This window comes from Haliotis rubra, unplaced genomic scaffold (genome assembly GCF_003918875.1).
Source record: "Haliotis rubra isolate DU_JTF1 unplaced genomic scaffold, ASM391887v1 Scf1967, whole genome shotgun sequence".
Taxonomy (NCBI): domain Eukaryota; kingdom Metazoa; phylum Mollusca; class Gastropoda; order Lepetellida; family Haliotidae; genus Haliotis; species Haliotis rubra.
In genome coordinates, this window is record NW_025765966.1 from 39575 (window position 1) to 58841 (window position 19267).

Genomic DNA, 19267 nt, shown 5'->3' on the forward strand with positions numbered 1-19267 from the left:
GTTCGGCCGTTACGCCGAAGACCCGGTGTAACAGGCCAGAGTATACCCCTGTCCCAGACTATACCCGGGGTTAAACTGGGCTAGCCTAGTTTATACCCCGGGTATATTCTGAACTAGGCCATAGTATACCCCTAGCCCAGATTATACCCCTACAGAAAACAAGTGATTAAAGGATACTGCTATAATTTTATTGTACTTCTCACACAATTAAACACTGGTTGCAACATTGAAATGGTCCGATACATTTTCCAGATACAAAGCATAATCAGTGTGAGTTTTCAAGCTGAAGCTGGCAGGGTACATCAGCCATTGCATTGACTGACCAACTGCACTGTAAATATAGATGTCACATTTTAACAGATTGGCTGTTGACATAACTTCTGATGCCCACAATCCACCTCAGGAAATTCCCGAAATATTGATGTACTCATTGACATTTTGGTTCAGGAAATGTTTTAGTTCATCATTAATGTCATTGTTCATATGCTGAACCACTCGATCTCGGAGAGTGCTGTGACTGTCTTCGGATCCTGTCAGGCTGTAACTGATGTATGTTGGGGTGCTGTCAAGTCGATTCCCCTACATGGGTACAATGTGTGAAGCCCATTTCTGGTGTCCCCGACGTGATATTGCTGGAATATTGCTAAAGCGGCGTAAAACCATACTCAATCACTCACTCACTCAAGAGGCATTCCAGTGACTCTTGAATCAATTGTTTGCCTGCTGTGTGAGACACCCTTATAAACTAAACTTCTTCTAAAACTTCTCACCTGAATTGTTAAATGTCCCGTTGCTCTGGCTTGGTTTCTTTTTATTCCAAAATAGTCATACCTAGACATTAAGTTTTGAGTGCTAACGCTGTCATGATCATCACTACAGGATGCTGAGAAGTGTAACTCTTGTACACTTCTTTTCCCCACCACCCCTAAAATCCTTCAGCCGTACCCTCCCAATCCCATCACAAGCAAATCCCACGTAAGAGGCGACTAAGGGGATAGGGTTGTCAGGCTTTGCTGACTTGGTTGACAAATGTCATCGGTTCCCAATTGCGGAGACCGATGCTCATGCTGTTGATCACTGGATTGTCTGGTCCAGACTCGATTATTTACGGCCGGCTGCCATATAGCTGGAATATTGCTGACTGGGACGTAAAAGACAAGAAAACAAAATCCATCAAGTCTTCGGCTTTATTTGAAGTTTGCGTGCACATATCAAATATGACAAAACAACAAATGCTTACAAAGAGAATACAGGCGTTGTAAAGTGTTCATGAAGAAACAGGCCGGAGAAACGCCATTGAAAACAACTAAGATAAAACAAATAACGTATATAATAATAATGATGATAATAATAATGAAAATAATAATAAATCAATCAACCATCACAACCAGAGTACTGTGCGATCAGAGGTAGAAGATAACATAATGTCAAGGACCTAAGGGAGATAATTTGTCATTGGAATGTGCTTTGTCTTATAACTTGTTTCGGTTGAATCCAGTACAGTACTGGTAGGGCCACAGTCAGGAGACGGTTTCCATGACAACGGTTGACAAGGACACGGCACCACTTCTGACGGCGTGGCTATATCGAGGTAGCGTTCTAACACCACACGGACATGTTGTGTGACGCCACTTCCTTCACGTCATCACTGCCCATAGATGACCTTGTACTCTGAAAAGGAGAGAGAACATAACGTTAGAAATACACTATTGGCGAGTTGTATGACACAGGAGTGAGTGAGTGAGTGAGTTACGCCGCTTATCTATATATTCCAGCAATACTACAACGACTGTGAGGATCATGACATAAGGACTTACACTCTACCATGTCTACGAAAGGCTTCCGTGACAGAACGCGGAGCCGTACAACTTATATAAACCAAGGATAACTACGCAAATAGAAATAGTTCTTGACGTTTTAATGGGCGATGGGGTAGTCTTGTGGTTAAAGTGTTCGCTGGTCACACCGAAGGCCCGGGTTCGAATTGGGTACAATGTGTGAAACCCATTTCTTGTGTGATATTGCTGGAATATTTCTAAACGCGGCGTAAAACCATACTCAGTCAGTCAGTCATTCTTGACGTTTTAAGATATTTTCTCAACAAAGCTGACCATCCTATTATATATGTATATCTAGACATGGAACTCGTCAATAATAGAAAATCCCATAATTATGCAATATCTTGGAGAGACTGCATGATATGTGATATAGCGTCATAGGGCGGTAGTCCGTGGCGGAGGTACGACTTGGCTCCATCTCGCATACCGCAGTATGGCTTTGGCGCATGCCATAAATCAGTTGAAGTTCAGCAACGTTGTGATTGGTGACCGTGTTTGGCAGTTTGACTCCTGAGAGTTTCTAGGACTTGAGTCCTGCCCCACAACGAACCACACGTGGCACATGTGGTCTCACTTTAGCCAAGTGAGCTTGTTCAAACTTGCCTCTGTTCACCAAGCAGTGAATGGGTACCCGTTAGGAAAAGTCATTGTGACTGATAACATTCCAACGCCTCACAGGCAACTGGGGTTAACCGGGGTAATAATGTGTTAGGGCATTGAGCATGCACAAGTGCCTGGATACAGGCGCTTTATAAATAGCCATTATTGTTACTATATTGTTTTGAAGTTTAAAATGAATAAGTTGGGTAATCGTTGATTTCGCCATATTTCAGTTGTATCACGGCACATCACGTGAGAGGAACGTCCGAGGAAAGTGGAATGAGCGAGTCGCCGCTTTAATCAACATTCAGTAATTTCAGTGATACGTAAATTCATCAGTGATGAATAATTCTGAAATGAGTCTAACGCCCCTGGAACATAACTCAGTTATATATATTATATACTACCCATCAAAAGTTTAGGGACTCTCACTTACAGCACTCACTATATGTTATGTTATGTATATATGCATGGGTTACATCGAAGATGAATTTCTCCACTAACTTTGGGGAACCAACTGCAAACCATATGCAGATGAATTGTACAAGGATCATGCATCAAATTGCTGGAAATCATGTGCAAATATCGTGGATCTGAACAGCGACGTTTTGGTGTAAAGTCTTGAGTTTAATCATTTATTGAACTCATGACAATAATCTTTTCAACCTTACAAACGTGTTTTACAATACATCAGTTCATGTGTAAACAGTACCTTTAAACTGTATGGAACGTTTTGCAAAACAGAACAGTTGACATAAGTAAATGGCTACATTTACACTAGCGCGAGTCCAAACTTTTTGATAGGAAGTATACATAAAGTACTACAAAGTCTGACGTGACGCTGGTTTTATTGTGATATGAAAGATCATAATCACTTTGAATCTGCAACATATGTGATATTTGGGATTACACTTTCTTAGTAAAGTAAAGATTCTAGTACTTTTGTTGGGTTGAGTCCCATCCGGGATTCGAACCCACACCCTGGGAATCTAAAATTGAACCAACGCACACCAATTCCCGCGCTTCGTACCATACAATGGTCAGTTCAAAGTCCATAAATGTATTGGTCACATCGAGTAGGTGAAGTTTACACATGTACTAAATTAATGACCGAATTTAGGTGGTATGGGCGAGCTCATACAGAGGATTTAACAAAAGAGAGACAAACATATTTTTTATGTGTCGATTGCTTTTGAGTCTTTGAAGGTAGGTAATTTCATTTTCAAACGACACTTCCAGTATTCATTGAAAAGTATTTATACCCCTGATAAAAACCGCTCGGCATTAAACAAGATTTTACAACAAAGGACTGGTCGGCTCGGAGTCAAAGTATAATGTGTCTGAGTAGGGTAATCATGCTTCACTGGCGCGGCATCCAGTATCTCAGTGGGCTAGCATCAACAGCAAAACCAGCTTAAGACTGGGCTAGTACAAGCAGCCGCACATACACATAGACACGCATGCACGTCGTCATATGAGCGAAATATTCTCAAGCACGACGTCCAAACAGCAATTTCACCACCTCACCTGCACCTACTCAATAAGCCGAGATAACTTTATCCGAAATTATTTTGTTCCGTATATTTTTGTGAAGAGCATACACTAGAATACCACGACAAAACAAGGAAACAACAATTACTTATGATAAACAATGCAGACATCAGTCTGAAACTGAAAAAACACATGCTTTCATCTTAGCGATTAATATTCACCGTGTTCGCCCCTGTCACTGTGTATAAAACTTTAACAGCATTTTTCGTTGGGCAAGTCCGCGATGTTAATGTGATTTGGGTTTTTCTGCCACTCCACTTTTCATCAACATCTTGAACAATAACTTAAACTGAAGTGTTAACGTTGTAAAAACTGATGTAAGCTCAAAGATATGTGTACAGTACTCATAACTCACTCAAATGTCTCCAAGATGACTTTAGCCATCACGTTCAACGAAAAGTGTAAACATGTTCAAACTTTAACGCGTGAAGCGTTTAATACTTTATGACCAGGAAGATGTTTCTTACCGACTTGACGTCATATCTGACAAAGCTCTAATCCTTTGAAGTCTTAGTTAAGCTTATTTGAACATATATCTACAATAACTTGACAACGAGAGTATTGAAAACATTACTTACTTTGGTAAATGTTGCAAAGTTTGAAACCAAACACTAAGTAATCCGATTTACACTTTCACGCCATGTCTGTCATGTCACTGCTTGGATAATTCGGCAGAGTGGGTAGGAAGCTCACGCACAGGGATGATGTTAGTATTTTGATCATTCATAGACAGGTTTTTGCTTATTTACTGGCAGAACTTTGATCATTTGTAGGCGGAACGCCGATCGTTCACAGACAGAACATTTATCAGTTAAAGACAAACTTTGATTTTTTACTTTAATCATTCAGAAAAAGAACCTTGATCATTCCTTGGAGCAGGACCTCGATCATATATGACAAACCGATATCATTTATAGGCTCACTTTGAGTATTTACAGACAGGAACCTCCATCCGTCAAAACCTTCATCATTTACAGACAGGAACCTCCATCATTTAAAGTCAAAACCTCCTTTTAGTCAAAGCCCTTCGTCATTTAGAGACAGAACCTCCATCAGTGCTTTCAGTATCGGGGATGTGAGGGGGCATCATTTACAGCTCGAAGACCCGGTTTCGATTTACAATGTGTCATTTCTGGTGTCCCCAACGTGATATTGCTGGAATATTGCTAAAAGCGGCGTAAAACCAACCTTCACTCCACTCATCGAGATTGAAAGCATGCCGATGAAACTGGAATCTATTGTTTGGCCATTTGTAGACACCCTTCTAAAAAGCTTCTTCGTCACCTTAATTGTTAAATGTCCCGTTGTTTCAAGGCTTGGTTTCTTTATTCCAAAATAGTCATGCCTAGACATTAAGTTTTGAGTGCTAACGCTGTCATGATCATCACTACAGGATGCTGAGAAGTATTTCTGGTGTACCGACGTGATATTGCTGGAATATTCCCCACCACCCCTCACTCACTCACTCAGTCCTACCCTCCCCATCCGACCTAAGCAATCTATTGTTTCCTTGCCTGCTCTGCGGAGACACCCCTAAAGACTGCTAAACGTTCACCTTAACAAATGTCCCGCTGCTCAGGCTTATTTTCTTGCTAGTGTGCCAGACATTAAGGTTTAGAGGCACGCCATCGCTGACTACTACTAAGGATGCTGGGAGAAGTATCTTGTAGGTGGATGCTTTAAAAATCCTTCAGCGATCATCCGATCAAGCAAGGAGAGATCGCTCAACGTTTGTGTTCTCCACTTCCGTATCAGGTGGATGCTGTGAAGGGGTTGACTTCTCCACCCGCACTGGTGGATGCACTGGTGGATGTTTTGCTGTATTAAGTGGAGGTGAACGTTGCTGTAACAGGTGAATGGACAGTTTTCTTTATTATGACTCAAGTGAAATTGGCCAATCAGAGAGCATACATTGTGCCCGTTGTTCTGCTTTTCTGATTCATCAATCTCAAACTCAGGCATAATAATTTGCTGTACATTGATGGACGCACGAGAGGAAGGAATGGTTTGCTATTTCGCGTAGTCACGACCCGCAAAGGTCCGCGTTAGAATATTGATCTTCAGTAACCCATGCTTGTCGTAAGAGGCGACTAACAGGATCGGGTGGTCAGACTCGCTGACTTGGTTGACACATGTCATCGGTTCTCAATTGCGCAGATCGATGTTCATGCTGTTGATCACTGGATTGTCTGGTCCAGACTCGATTATTTACGGACGGCCGCCATATAGCTGGAATATTGCTGAGTGCGGCGTAAAACAAAACTCACTCACTCACCACCAAGCTCTCTTCTGTATCTTCCATGGGAATTTGACTGCGTTGCTATATCACAGCCTTTCTTGTAGAGCATAGTAGAGTTATGTATATGCTTAAGCAAAACAGACCAATGTTGAATGCGTGGGGATACCACATCAGTGGTGACAGTAGTTATTTATGGTCTTTACCAATCTCAAAAGTATGCCCATACACATATATTCTGCCCAAAATGAAACGCAAATGTGATTTAAAGATGTATCCTTTATGTATTATATATATAATCAACAGATCATAATAGATTGTTCAAATTTACCACAAGTGAATGTCACTGACCGAACTTCATCATGGCGCATATGAAACAATCGAATGTCAAGGTGAAGGTCATAGGTTCTCAGTGTCTTGTATGGTCCCCATGAGAGTCCAGAACTGCCTGGCATTGTCGTCCCATGGAGCATATCTGATGTGAATTGTGTCCTGGGGTATGTTCAGCCACTCTTCCTACAGAGCTACTGTTGAAGGTTCTGTGGCTGATGTTGATGTAATCGCCGACGTTGGTCAAGAGCATCCCATAAATGTTCCATGGGGTTTAGATCTAGAGACCTTCAGGGCCATGGTAATCATTGGACATTGGAGTTCTTCAAAGGCCGTTGCCAGTCTTGGCGTTGTGTTGATAAATGACGTTAGCTTGTTGTATAACTGGAGGGACGTGTGGCTGAAGAATTTTATCTGTCTAATGCTGTACCATTCAGTTGCCCTGGGCCATGTCTGTTCTATCGGTATGGGAGACTTCATCCCACATCATTACATTCATACAACCAAACCTTTCCACTTCCTTTATACAGTTTCGAGCATAACTTTCCCCACCAACTCTGTAAACACGACGTCTTAAGTCTTTATGGTGAAGCGAAACCACGCACGTCTCCATAGCTGTGGTGGCCATGCTCTGTGCTCTTGACACCATTGACATCACAGCTGACGATGCTGATCAGACAGAATGACGCCTTGAACTGGTTGTCTCTAGCGATTACCTGCGGCGTGTTGAATATTCCTCACTTTCTGGGCTTAAATCCTACGCAATCCTGGTATGTTTTGGAGCTGAAGAGGTGGCCTGTTGAGTTGATCACGTAAGTGACAAACTCGTGTGAACCTGTCCCCGAGGTTTGACACGTGGTCGACCGAGTCTGGATAGGTCACGTGTTGACCTCTGCATCTGATAACGTTGCCATGGTCTTGTAATGGAGCATGGCGATACGTACAAAATCCTGGCTACAGCTGAAGCCAGGTCGCCTGTCTGCAATCGGACGATAGCGCTGTTGCAATGAGTGTCTGTCAGTCGTGGCCAGGTTTCACTTTTCAGAGTTGTACAATTGTGATGACAGACAAATGAAAATCGATCGTTTATGTAATCCAGCAGTCCATTGCACGTCACTACGTTTCGACGGTAGCGCCGCTGCTTCTGACGGCTTCGTGGTTTCTCTTTTTCAGAGTTGTACTATGAAAACCGATCGTTTCTAATCCCAGTGCACACGTTCAAGTTGGTGTGTTTGGCTGCCACTCTCCCATGTGGTTGGGTATGTGCATTTCCTCACTACTTTAGGTATTCTTTGACCGCACTATATTCTACCTGCACAAAATGCCTGTAGACATGAGAAATTCATATTTACTAATTTCTTTTCCACAGTTATCATCAAAAGTCAACTTTCATCTTTTCTCCTTTTGCGTTTCTTTTATTGTAGAATACGTTTGTGAAATTTCGGCAAACCATAAATAACAGTGTGACTTGGTTGACACATGTCATCGGTTCCCAATTGCGCGGATCGATGTTCATGCTGTTGATCACTAGATTGTCTGGTCCAGACTCGATTATTTACAGACCGTCGCCATATAGCTGGAATATTGCTGAGTGCGGCGTAAAATAACCCCCACTCACTCACCCAAACTGTAGTAATATTGGTTTCGAAGAGTAAAAGTGAATACGCACATATTCTAATTGAATTCATATTCCGTTTTTAGACTGGAGAAAAACACCTCTCTCTCTTTACCCAGGCCTAAGCGGCATTTTCATGTCCAATATCCAATATGTCAGTCATGTCAGGAATGAATCGGTGATGATAGTTCAAAATCCAAAGATAAGCACGCAAGTCACTTACTGTTCTTGAATGAGGAGCCTTGTTTTATGGCCTCAACGTTTCTGTACATTTGTAGCTCATTTATATCCAAACTGCGACGCAGGTAATCAATTTCTTCAGCTATAAACATACATTTCTTAGGTTTCAGTTTCAAACCTGCATCAGAAAGTATTTGCATAAGTTCATCCAAAGTCTTGATGTGTTGGGGATCATCCTTGCCAGGGTTGATGATATCAAGCATGTACATATACATGTATTTGGATCAAGAGTTAATCCCATGAAGTAAGGTGTCAATGACCCCTGAAATATTGCAGGTGACGACGACTGACCAAAAGGCAGTCTGGTGTATTGAAACATACCTTTGGGTGTGATGATAAGCACATATTTTCTGGAGTTTTCATCTGGAACAGGTTTTTGGTTAGCATATGTTTGTAAACTTCTCACATCCTGCTACCTTGCTACACAGCTCTTCCAATGTAGGTAGCGGATACTCTTCGACTTTGGACAGTGTGTTCACAGTCAAATTGTATGCTCCGCAGATTCTCACTGTACCCTCAGATGTCATAATAGGCACCAATGGACATTCCTATTCAGAGTGTTCGACTACCTCCACTCACCACTGAACCAATGCCAGTGCGAATGACAAAAGGCCTATAGCACTCTGCTGCCTCCATTCGTCAGTATGCTCATTCAAAATCAGTCAACATGACATCTACATCCTCGACTGCCTGTGTGATATGATGACGGCCAAGGGTCACCCGTCACGGTATTAACACTAGTGTTGAAGTTCAGCAGTTCTTCTGTGCATCTTTAGTACAGTCAGCCAAAAGACGACACAATTATACATTTGGTTATATCATAAACAGAATGGTCACTCTATAATTATTCAGGTTTTTCCTCCTTCAGTGATAATTAACAAGCAAACATATCATTCTGCAGAGTTTGTATAAGATATTTTAGCTTATTTAGCATATTTCATGATGGAATTGTAATTGATATGGCGAGATGACTGATGACAAGAACATTCTGCTATTGACATTATATATATGAAAATATTTGAATCGGATAAGATTTTATTGTAATTAGTTTGCATTTAGACTGACTTTCTTCCTTCTACATTAAAACTAATTTGATGGTGAAAAGATGTTTTACTGTTGATGTATATTATGTAAAACCTAGGATGGTCATGAGAAATCAGTGATGACTTTTTGTTGTCAGGTGGACATCTTTATGGAGGCAGCAGCCAACGGCGAGCACGACCCGATGAAAGGTGTGCCTGAGAACATTATGCTGGGGCAGCTGGCCAACATCGGCACAGGCTGCTTCGACCTGCTCTTGGATGCAACCTCTCCTACATACACCCCAACAAGCCCTGAGTACTCCCCAACCCTCACCCACATACACCCAAACCACTCTCCTACCTACATCCCCCAACAAGCCCCAAAGTACATCCCTAACCTCCCAACATACACCCAAACCACACCCAAGTACTCCCTCACCCACCTACATACACCCCAACAATCCCCAAAGTACTCCCCAACCTCACCCCATACACCCCAACAAGCCCAAAAAGTACTCCCCAACCTCACCCACATACACCCCAACCACACCCAAGTACTCCCCAACCTCACCCACATACACCCCAACAAGACCCAAGTACTCCCCAACCTCACCCACATACACACCAACTACACCCAAGTACTCCCCAACCAGCCCACGATATTCAGGTTAACGTGATGAAGACAGTGATGGAGACTAGATCTCTGCACAGGATAAACCAGATGGAGATCACAGTGCAACAAGTTGAAGCTACACTGCAAGATTCAGAGACTTGCTGCTATACAAAATATGTTGTTAGGTATATTGATGACACCTTCAACCGCTAGTGCTGGGAGTGATAGAATGTTGTGGAGATGTACTATCGAACATCCTTGATGCATGAAGCAGATACTAATCAAATTGTATATCATGTACAAACTAACATCTTTGATCTTTGAGAAATTCCTGTTTCTTGAATGCAAGAAACCTGTACAAGATGTGGATCTAGTTGTATATCATGTACAAAGTGGCATCTTTGGTGAAATTCCTGTTTCTAGAATACAAGATTCTTGTACAAGATATGGATCTAGTTGTATATTATGAACCTTCACCTTTATTTTTAGTATATATTTTTGTGTTTCTATGGAAATGGGAGAACCATTGAAAGAATTATGGAAGTTGCAGTTGCAGCAACCTGAAGAGAGAAAACAAAATTAAAAAGTCTTTAAATGGCAATGTGCATGTTGTACCGACTGTGCAAAATGTGTTCAGGCCGATGCAGGAACTATTGGAACTTAGAATGGCCAATACTTCATTGTCTTATTGTATTTAATCTGCCTTATGGCTTGACGTGCCTTTTAAATAGTGGGTCCCATTTTCCCATGACACAGGGAATATCACTGGGGATATAACCTACAGCTTTCTATATATATCGACATATAGTGAAGGGATGAAACTGGGGTTTTACAAATACAAGCAAATCAATTTCGAAGAAAAACGTTACAGCGGCAAAGCCCCTTAGGATGCTAAGGAGCATGACCCTATCCCTCTTACTCAAACTTCACTGTGCAGAGTTGCGTTCCCTGGGCACGTCAGTAGCCAATGATCGCAGGTTTGATCACAATTTTAGCAATTTGGTTTCTACATGTGTCAGTCAGCACCATAACGTGATCGGTTGTCCAAGAGGTAAATGTCTGAGGCCAGCATCACCATATGACTTTCTACACTTAATAAGTTTACACGTCGTAATATGACAGGAATGTGGTTCAGCTTTATGGTGGCGGTCTGTAAATAATCGAGTCTGGACCAGACAATCCAGTGATCAACAGCGTGAGAATCGATCTACGCAATTGCAATACGATGACATGTGTCAACCAAGTCAGCGAGCCTGACCAACCGATCCCGTTAGTCGCCTCTTACGACAAGCATGGGTCTAACCCGGATCTTTACAGTTAAGAGGGCGTTCAAACAAGCTCACTTACTAACAAAACACACAACGATTGTCCTTAAGCATCTATGTACATTGTACTGAGCGAAAGTCGAACAAACGCGCGGAAACCTGTGTAACTGTGTAACTTTCGCTTCCATAGTGACACAACGGCATCACCAAGGTAACGCTTGATAGATGTGTGCATCTTTCCTGCATGTACTACGCATTCTAAAATGTTTATAGCAAGCACGTTTATAACGACCAGTTCCCGATGCTATTTTAACAGTGTTTCCAATTTCATTTGTGTCTTCATCTGTGGTTGTGCACGGGCTGAATTTTAATATAATTTTGTTAGGTTCAGAAGTAGATTATTGATAAATTCACTTTACCCCAAGTTGAGAACATTGTACTGGGTAAATTAACACGCAGCCTTTGTAATCCTCATATGTTACACGTGCTAGGGATTACGTGCCTCACTCTGAGAATGGGGATTAGAATCCCACTAGGGACTCAACCCACAATTTTACTAGAAATTGAGAAAATGTTATCCTAAATATAACATATATAATTACATTTGACCAATTTCAGTGTTCAGAAATGTGTACAGATAATGTGTCAAAGTATATTTCCGCTGTCCTTACAGACGGCAGCCCAATCTCACATCACACTCAGTTACTTTATCCGGCAAATCGACCCATGGCAGCTGATGAACTTTAGCGGACAGTGTTTGACAACTGGGAAGAAGCCAGTGCCCCTCTAAGTCTGACATTTCTGCTTCAGTTAATCTATAAACTAGTCATGTGTGGATTTGAAATACATTTTAGTGACAATAGAATCCAACTAATTAGGAAAATAAAAGATTCTGCGAACTTGATTGTATTTCTGAATATACGTCACAACATGTAAACGGGGACATTCTATGTCCGCTTCAATCACTTTCATCATATTTCTTCACTGACATCAACTGTGGCGTATGTGGATTCACAACTACAATAATTTCATCTCAACAATATTCATGTGGGGATTTAAAACATTTGTATTACAGAGAAGAAACGACACATGGCGATAAATTCATGATTTGAAACAACTTTTGATGAATTTGTGACTCAGTTATTTGTTGTGATATTTCCCAGACATGTATGAAATGTGTGATAAACTGGTCAACTACTGCAGAATAATAATCATAACAATAGTCATGTGTGGATGTAAAATCTTTCTTATACACAAGAGATTCCAGTCAAGCAGTAAAACAACACATTTAACTGACTTCGTTACATTCTTGTCCACAACAAACAGCACATAGACAGACAACTTATACGTCCGCCTCAATCACTACAATTACATTTGACAGTTGAAATAAATAAGTCACACTTACAAGTTTACACAATGTCATGTTTATTCCATTGTCTAATTCAAGGCGTCATAGATAAGTGACTTCTTGGTGTCAGTCATGGTGATATCTGCCCCACTTATCACCTTCATGTTGACTGTGTGGTCACCTGGCTCCCCAACACCAAACATGGGAAGAAGAGCCTCGCTCCACTCAACATCCAACTTGGCTAAAACAACCTCTCTGTTGAGGTCGATGAAGGCGAGTCTCCCCTCCCCACATCCAGCACAACGCCATAGTGGAGGGTGGCCTGTGTGCCGGGTGTGTTAGACATTGCGTTACCGTAACACTTCCCTCCCTCCCCTGCTGCCACACACTGGTACAGAGATTCCCCCGGTGTGTGAGACATCTCACTACACTGACACACCAGGAGCGGCGCTGGTAACAAACATACATCTCACTGTCTACCTGGCTCTCCTCCACCACACCCATCTCCAGGACAAGATACCGCCAGCACCCTCCACTCACCAAACCCACCCTAGAGTGTGTCTCCCAGTATCGTGGTGTGTGGGGGACAGGGGTGACAGTAGAGGGGGATGGAGGAAGGGGGATGCGGGTGGAGGCACATGTACCCAGAAATCTCCGTAACCTGCCGCTGTGTCTGTGCGGTGTGGCGGGCGGCGAGTTGACCAGCTGACCGACTGTAGTTACGTGGCACCTGTCTGTGTTGGCTCGAGCAGCGTCCAGTTGAAGTTTAGGACCTGGAAATATACATTTTGTTTACAGTTTAACAAATTTCCCGACTTCAGACAACAAATTAGTCATGTTATTGTCAACCTCGTTTCAATGTTTACAAAACAGCACACTGAATGATCGGCCGCCATTTTCGTCTGTGTGTGAATTGTATCACCACTGTCACTTAAATACACACAATTATACTGTGAAAATATTTGTATGGGTAGTCTAAATGTTATATTGACTGACAATGAAATAAACACTCCATGAAACATTTTGTCAGACATTGCTAGTTGAGCTGGTTTGCTGTCAGTAGTCAGAAATAGACATTTCCGTATGAAAACTCATATGTATAAACATCATTTCATGATAAAACTATTACTGTTGGTATTCTAAACTCTTCTTATACAGTGTACTAAACAATAAGACATAAAAAGCAGTTGTTTGATGATATTTTTACATCTGAGTGTTCACCAGACACAGTGTCAACAGGTAACTTCTACGTCCGCTTCAATCACTGTGCCCAGTTTCAACACACTCTGTGTGGGGAGGTGGTCGAGTCATGTCTATTGGCTGGGACATATAATTATTTTTTATGTTAAACATAAAGTTTAAAGAGAGGTTTTTTCTTCAAATTAATAAGTTTCGTATATATTGAGATGTTACCAAGAAAGCATCAAATACAATTTCACAAGGGCTTGTGACCATCCGGGTTAGAATATTGGTCTTCAGTAACCCATGCTTGTCGTAAGGGGCGACTAACGGGATCGGGTGGTCAGGCTCGCTGACTTGGTTGACACATGTCATCGTATCCCAACTGAGTAGATTGATGTTCATGGTGTTGATCCCTGGATTGTCTGGTCCAGACTCGATTATTTACAGACCGCCACCATATAGCTGGAATATTGCTATGTGCGGCGTAAAAACTCACTCACTCACTCACTCACTCACTCAATTTCACCAGGAGGACTGACAACCTCTCTGATCATTATTACAAGGATTTGACATTTGGTTAATGGGTGAACATTTTGTCACATAAAATACGTATATTTCATATGCAAATAGCTGAACTGTCGTCAACCAGCTTCTAACCCGTGTCATACTCATTTTAGTCAAAATTCAATATATGTATAAACTCTCACCTTTTGATCTCACTGATTGACAAAACTGACACCGACAATGGGTTATTTTACAATAAACAAAAGCCAAGAATTTGTTCTAAATGTTAACAAAGATAATGAAACAAATTTGTGGTGTTTTAGGCCCTTGGTTTAGACATTATACAACGGGACAGTAGACCAGTCAGATCAAGTTAGTGAGAATCAGGTAGACCTTATTGAGTGCGTTGGCTTTTGATTGCACATCCATATGTCGCCCCTTAAAATTCGTAATAGTTTTGGGGGCAAATTCCAACTGGGACGGGATAAAACAAGTACATCTATTCTTGAGCAAGTCAATCGCTGCGAATACACGTATCCTTGTGTAAACACGCGTCTCGGTGACCTGTTGTAGACACGTTCATATTACACCAGATGTCCTCCGTGACGCCCAGTCTTGCCACCTCGGCAAAGCCCTAGTGTTACCAGCTGTTCGAAGCCCCATCAAGAAGTAAACACATGCAATTTTAGACCCTTGCTTCTTCCAACTGACGTTTCACTGTCTATAACGATACGTCCGAGGGTTTGTAATGATATACAGAAATATGGATTCTGTTGATAGATACGATAGTTACATTTTCTGAAAACAGTGTCGAAAGCTCACTCACGATAAAACTGCACAGGTCACGAAGAAGTAGAACCGGTGGCATGCCTATTGTTAATAAATGCTCAAAGCGCGGACACCATCACGGCATCTAATACCACAGACGATGGCAAACCTGAATACACCCAGTACCATATCGTGTGTTTAAAGGCGGACATCACTACACTTAGCGCTATAATAAATGCTCAAAGGGCGGACACCATCACGGCATCTAATACCACAGATGATGGCAAACCTGAATACACCCAGTACCATATCGTGTGTTTAAAGGTGGACATCACTTAGCGCTATAATGAATGCTCAAAGGGCGGACAACATCACGGCATCTAATACCACAGATTATGGCATACCTGAATCCACCCAGTACCATATCCTTTGTTCAGACTATGGGAATGTCTAAAACAAGAACCCTGTCGGACTCCAATGGCACACAAGGTCCACAATGTCATAGGGTTTCAGCAGCAAACCTGGACAGTATCCTGTGGTTACAGGTCAGGAAAGAGCGCTTCATCCAGTAACCTGTCCTGTTTATGGGCGCACAACGGCATAACATCGAGTTGCGCAACGTCGCCAAGCAAGCAACTGATTATACTCACACTGCAGTGCCAACGTGGTCCCTGTTCCTGTTTCCAGACTGTAGGTGTTCGTCCCCGCATCTACAAAATATTCCCTAGCTTGAAGAACAAAAATGCTCATACACAATAAAACATAAACAGTAACTTCTATGCTTGGAACTTTCAATTTGTTTAAAATAAGAGGCACTCCACCTTTGTACCTAACAAAATATCTGCCAAGACAGATCTGGGGCCCTTTAATATCAGTAAAGTCACTTTTCAACATTGTTTAGTCTCAACTTCTGTCCATTACAAACGCGTATGGGTATTGATTAGGTATCAGATATCTGCCCTCTAAGCGTGCACGTATCACAGTATCATGTCAATATGAAAAGACCAAAAACTGTTCACATAAGATATAATTTGGATAAATATTTTATGAGGCCATTTTCTGCCCATTCATAACTATTTCTGTTTAAATCATAAAGGAGTTGGAAGCATGTGCTTCTGAAAATATGGCATGCAAAAATAAAGAGACACATACGGTAACGATGTTTTCCATCGTTACTTTTTCCAAAATAATCTAAAATCTCACCAAACTGTGGTAGTGGTGCTGGATCGTTAGCAGCCTCCGAAAGCTTCAGCTTGAAACAAAGAATATATTTCAATGTTGCAATTCAAGATTTATAAAACAGTGGGCTTGTTTCACTTCTAACATACACGCATAAGTTCAATATGAACATTATATGTACGCAAGTGACAATAATTATTACCTCAAAGATTACGAGACGTATATACGTATGCTTACTAAGGAGTACTTACATGCTTGAGTGTGTTCTCCGGGTCAGGTAGATGAATGTCATCTGTCTGTGTACCTCTGTCTGTAAAATAACTCACAATTGTTACAGATCAATCATTTTATGTTTCACCGAGTTTTTGTTAGAAAGGAATAGAACGAGCATCAGCTCACCATCTTAAAGTCAAATTAAATGAATGGTCAAGAGAAATATATACAAGCTATCAGTGTTTCTGACAAAGCCTAATCAGAAACACTTGACAGTATGCTAAGAACTAATAAACAAATCTAATATATAACATATATTGCCAGAGTCAGAAGTAAGTACCTGTCAGTGTGTGTTCATCAGATGCTGATCCATCTCTAACGAGAGACCCAAACTCAGAAATGTCGGATTTCAGTTTCTCCAGTCCTCTCACGTTGAAGGTGGCTGCAGGTGAACAGTGCAGCTCTGGTAGAACTGATCTGAGGTGAGTCTGCGCTGTTTCTTGTATTGAACTCTCCAGTGTCAGAAAGTCCGAGTTCGAAGCATATCTGAGCACTGTCTTGATGTAGTCTGAGGTCCACTTGCATCGTTCACTCTCGCCTTCAGAGGTAACTTGCTCTGTGTGTAGATTTGACAGTTTCTGCTTCGTCTGATTGTCAAGATCGATGATCAGTTCCCTCTCTCGTTGATCGAGTTGTGTCCTCAGAGAATGGAAAGTGTGGTGGATGGTCTCCTTCACAGCAGTGCTTGTCTTCTTGGTGTCATTCACGGCTTTGTTGATGCTCTTCAGATATGCTTGGTGAGACGTATGATGTCCAGTCACGTTCTTCCCATGTTGTTCTATCCGCCCTTTAGCAGCATCAGCAGCTACGTCTAAATCCTCAACATCGTGCTCAGCATGGTCGCCGGCCCTGCATTTCATACAGATTAAAATGTTACAGTTTTGTCAAAATATTCCAGAGGATAACGTTTGTGAAGTTTACAAACTTGTTCAGCCTGCATGCTACCTGGTGCTGTGTCCACAATGGTTTCAACAACATGTCGTCTGGTGGCTTTGAAACTGTTGTGCATGTTCTGGCAGTATTCACAGAGTAACTCTTCACAGTCCTGACACCAACACACAGCCTGGTTGCCGTCATCTTCGTGTGTACATAGAAGCACTGTGGGGCGATGTTTTACTGTCAGATGGAATATTTCCTTCTGTCTCACTGCATCCTTCTGGAGGCTCGTGTCTGTGAGGTTGACCTCCCTCTGACATGTAGAGCATGATATCACACCACCAGCTGCAGATGTCACACACGTCTCACACACACGGCTCGTAGACATGGCAGTAGGTAGGGGGCAGGGGCCCTTCAGGGTAAACTGCTGCTGACAGACAGAACATTTGGGAAGGCGTCCATTCTGAAACAAACATATTATTGTCCTAAATCACTTCAATTCAATAATACGAACATGTTATCAAGAATGGCATACTGATTCCAAGAAAATATATTTGTGCACTCTTTGTGAGTAAAAACCTCATGTTAGACTGAGTTTACTAGGAGGTGAGAGTGAGGGTGAGGCAGATAGGAGCAGAAGGAAGAAAACAGGTGAGAAGTGAAGGGCGGGTTTGGGTAGGAGGGAGAGACTGGTACGGGTGGGAGGTACAGGCGGGTACAGGTAGGAGGAGGGAGAGGCGGGTACGGGTAGGAGGGAAAGGCGAGTACGGGTAGGGTAGGAAGCGGTTACGGGTAGGAGGGAGAGCATGGGAGGAGGGAGCAGCTAGCGCGGGTAGAATGTACAGGCGCAGATGGAGAGAAGTTTACAGGTAGGAGGGAGCCAGGGATGTATAGGTAAGAGGGAGTGCCGAGGAGGAGGGTACAGGCGGGTACGGGTAGGAGGGAGAGCATGGGAGGAAGGAGGGGGCTAGTGCGGGTAGGATGTACAGGGGTAGAGGGAGGGCCGTTTACGGGTAGGAGGGAGCCAGGGATGTATAGGTAGGAGGAGTGCCGGTGAGGAGGGTACAGGCGGGTACGGGGTAGGGTTGGAAGCGGGTACAGGTAGGAGGGGAGCAGGAGAGGAGGGAGCGGCTAGAGAGGGGTATGGGTAATGGGAAAGACGTTAACGGGTAGGAGAGGAGCCAGGGATGAGAGAGAGATATGTACGGTTCGGAGGGAACACAAAGGAGGAAGGAGAGGCGGGTATGAGTTGGATTTAGTGCAGGGTAAGCGGCGGGTACGGGTAGGAAGTAGAGTCAGGTACCGGTAGGAGGGAGATCCGGGAAGGAGGGAGGGCTATTGATGAGGGAGAGGGAGGTACGAATAGGAGTGAAAGGAGGGGAGGAGGGAGAGGCGGGTACGAGTTGGAAAGAAATGGAGGACTGAGAGGAAGGAAGGAGGGAGAAGAGTTAAGGACTGACTGAGTTTGGTTTTCGCAAGAGCTTTTAGCAATATTCCAGCAACATCACGGCGGGGGACAAGAAATGGGCACATTGTACCCATGTGGGGATTCGAACCTGGGTCTTCAGCGTGACGAGCGAACAGCTTTAACCACTAGGCTACACCGCCCCTGAAGAAGAGTTACGAGGAAGAGCCTGGTAGGGGACAGACAGAGGGAGAGGCAGATACATGTAGGAGTGATAAGAGGGGAGGAGGGAACACAGGGGAGATATGGAGAGGCGGGCACGGGCAGTAGGTACAGGCAGGTACATGTAGGGGTGAAAGGAGGGAGGAGGGAGAGGTGGGTACGGGTAGTAGGTACAGGCAGGTACATGTAGGAGTGATAGG

At 42.8% G+C, this 19267-nt stretch overlaps 1 protein-coding gene across 4 annotated transcripts in view; it reads right to left on the reverse strand.

The window, feature by feature from the left end:
* The window catches only part of LOC124274958, a 37408-nt gene extending 19567 nt beyond the window's left edge, over positions 1 to 17841 (reverse strand). The window contains exons 1-5 of one of the 4 annotated variants that reach the window (XM_046710331.1): positions 16845 to 17841; positions 16543 to 16601; positions 16316 to 16364; positions 15763 to 15822; positions 12541 to 13431 (exon numbers count right to left, since the gene is read on the reverse strand). In XM_046710331.1, coding sequence (XP_046566287.1) covers positions 12884 to 13431; positions 15763 to 15822; positions 16316 to 16364; positions 16543 to 16601; positions 16845 to 17424 — 1296 coding nt within the window. In that variant the 5' untranslated portion in view covers positions 17425 to 17841 and the 3' untranslated portion in view covers positions 12541 to 12883. Of the gene's footprint in view, positions 1 to 12540; positions 13432 to 15762; positions 15823 to 16315; positions 16365 to 16542; positions 16602 to 16844 lie in introns of those variants that run through there. The other 3 variants (XM_046710334.1, XM_046710333.1, XM_046710332.1) reach the window with 3 other exon arrangements.
* Positions 17842 to 19267: the final 1426 nt, after the last annotated feature.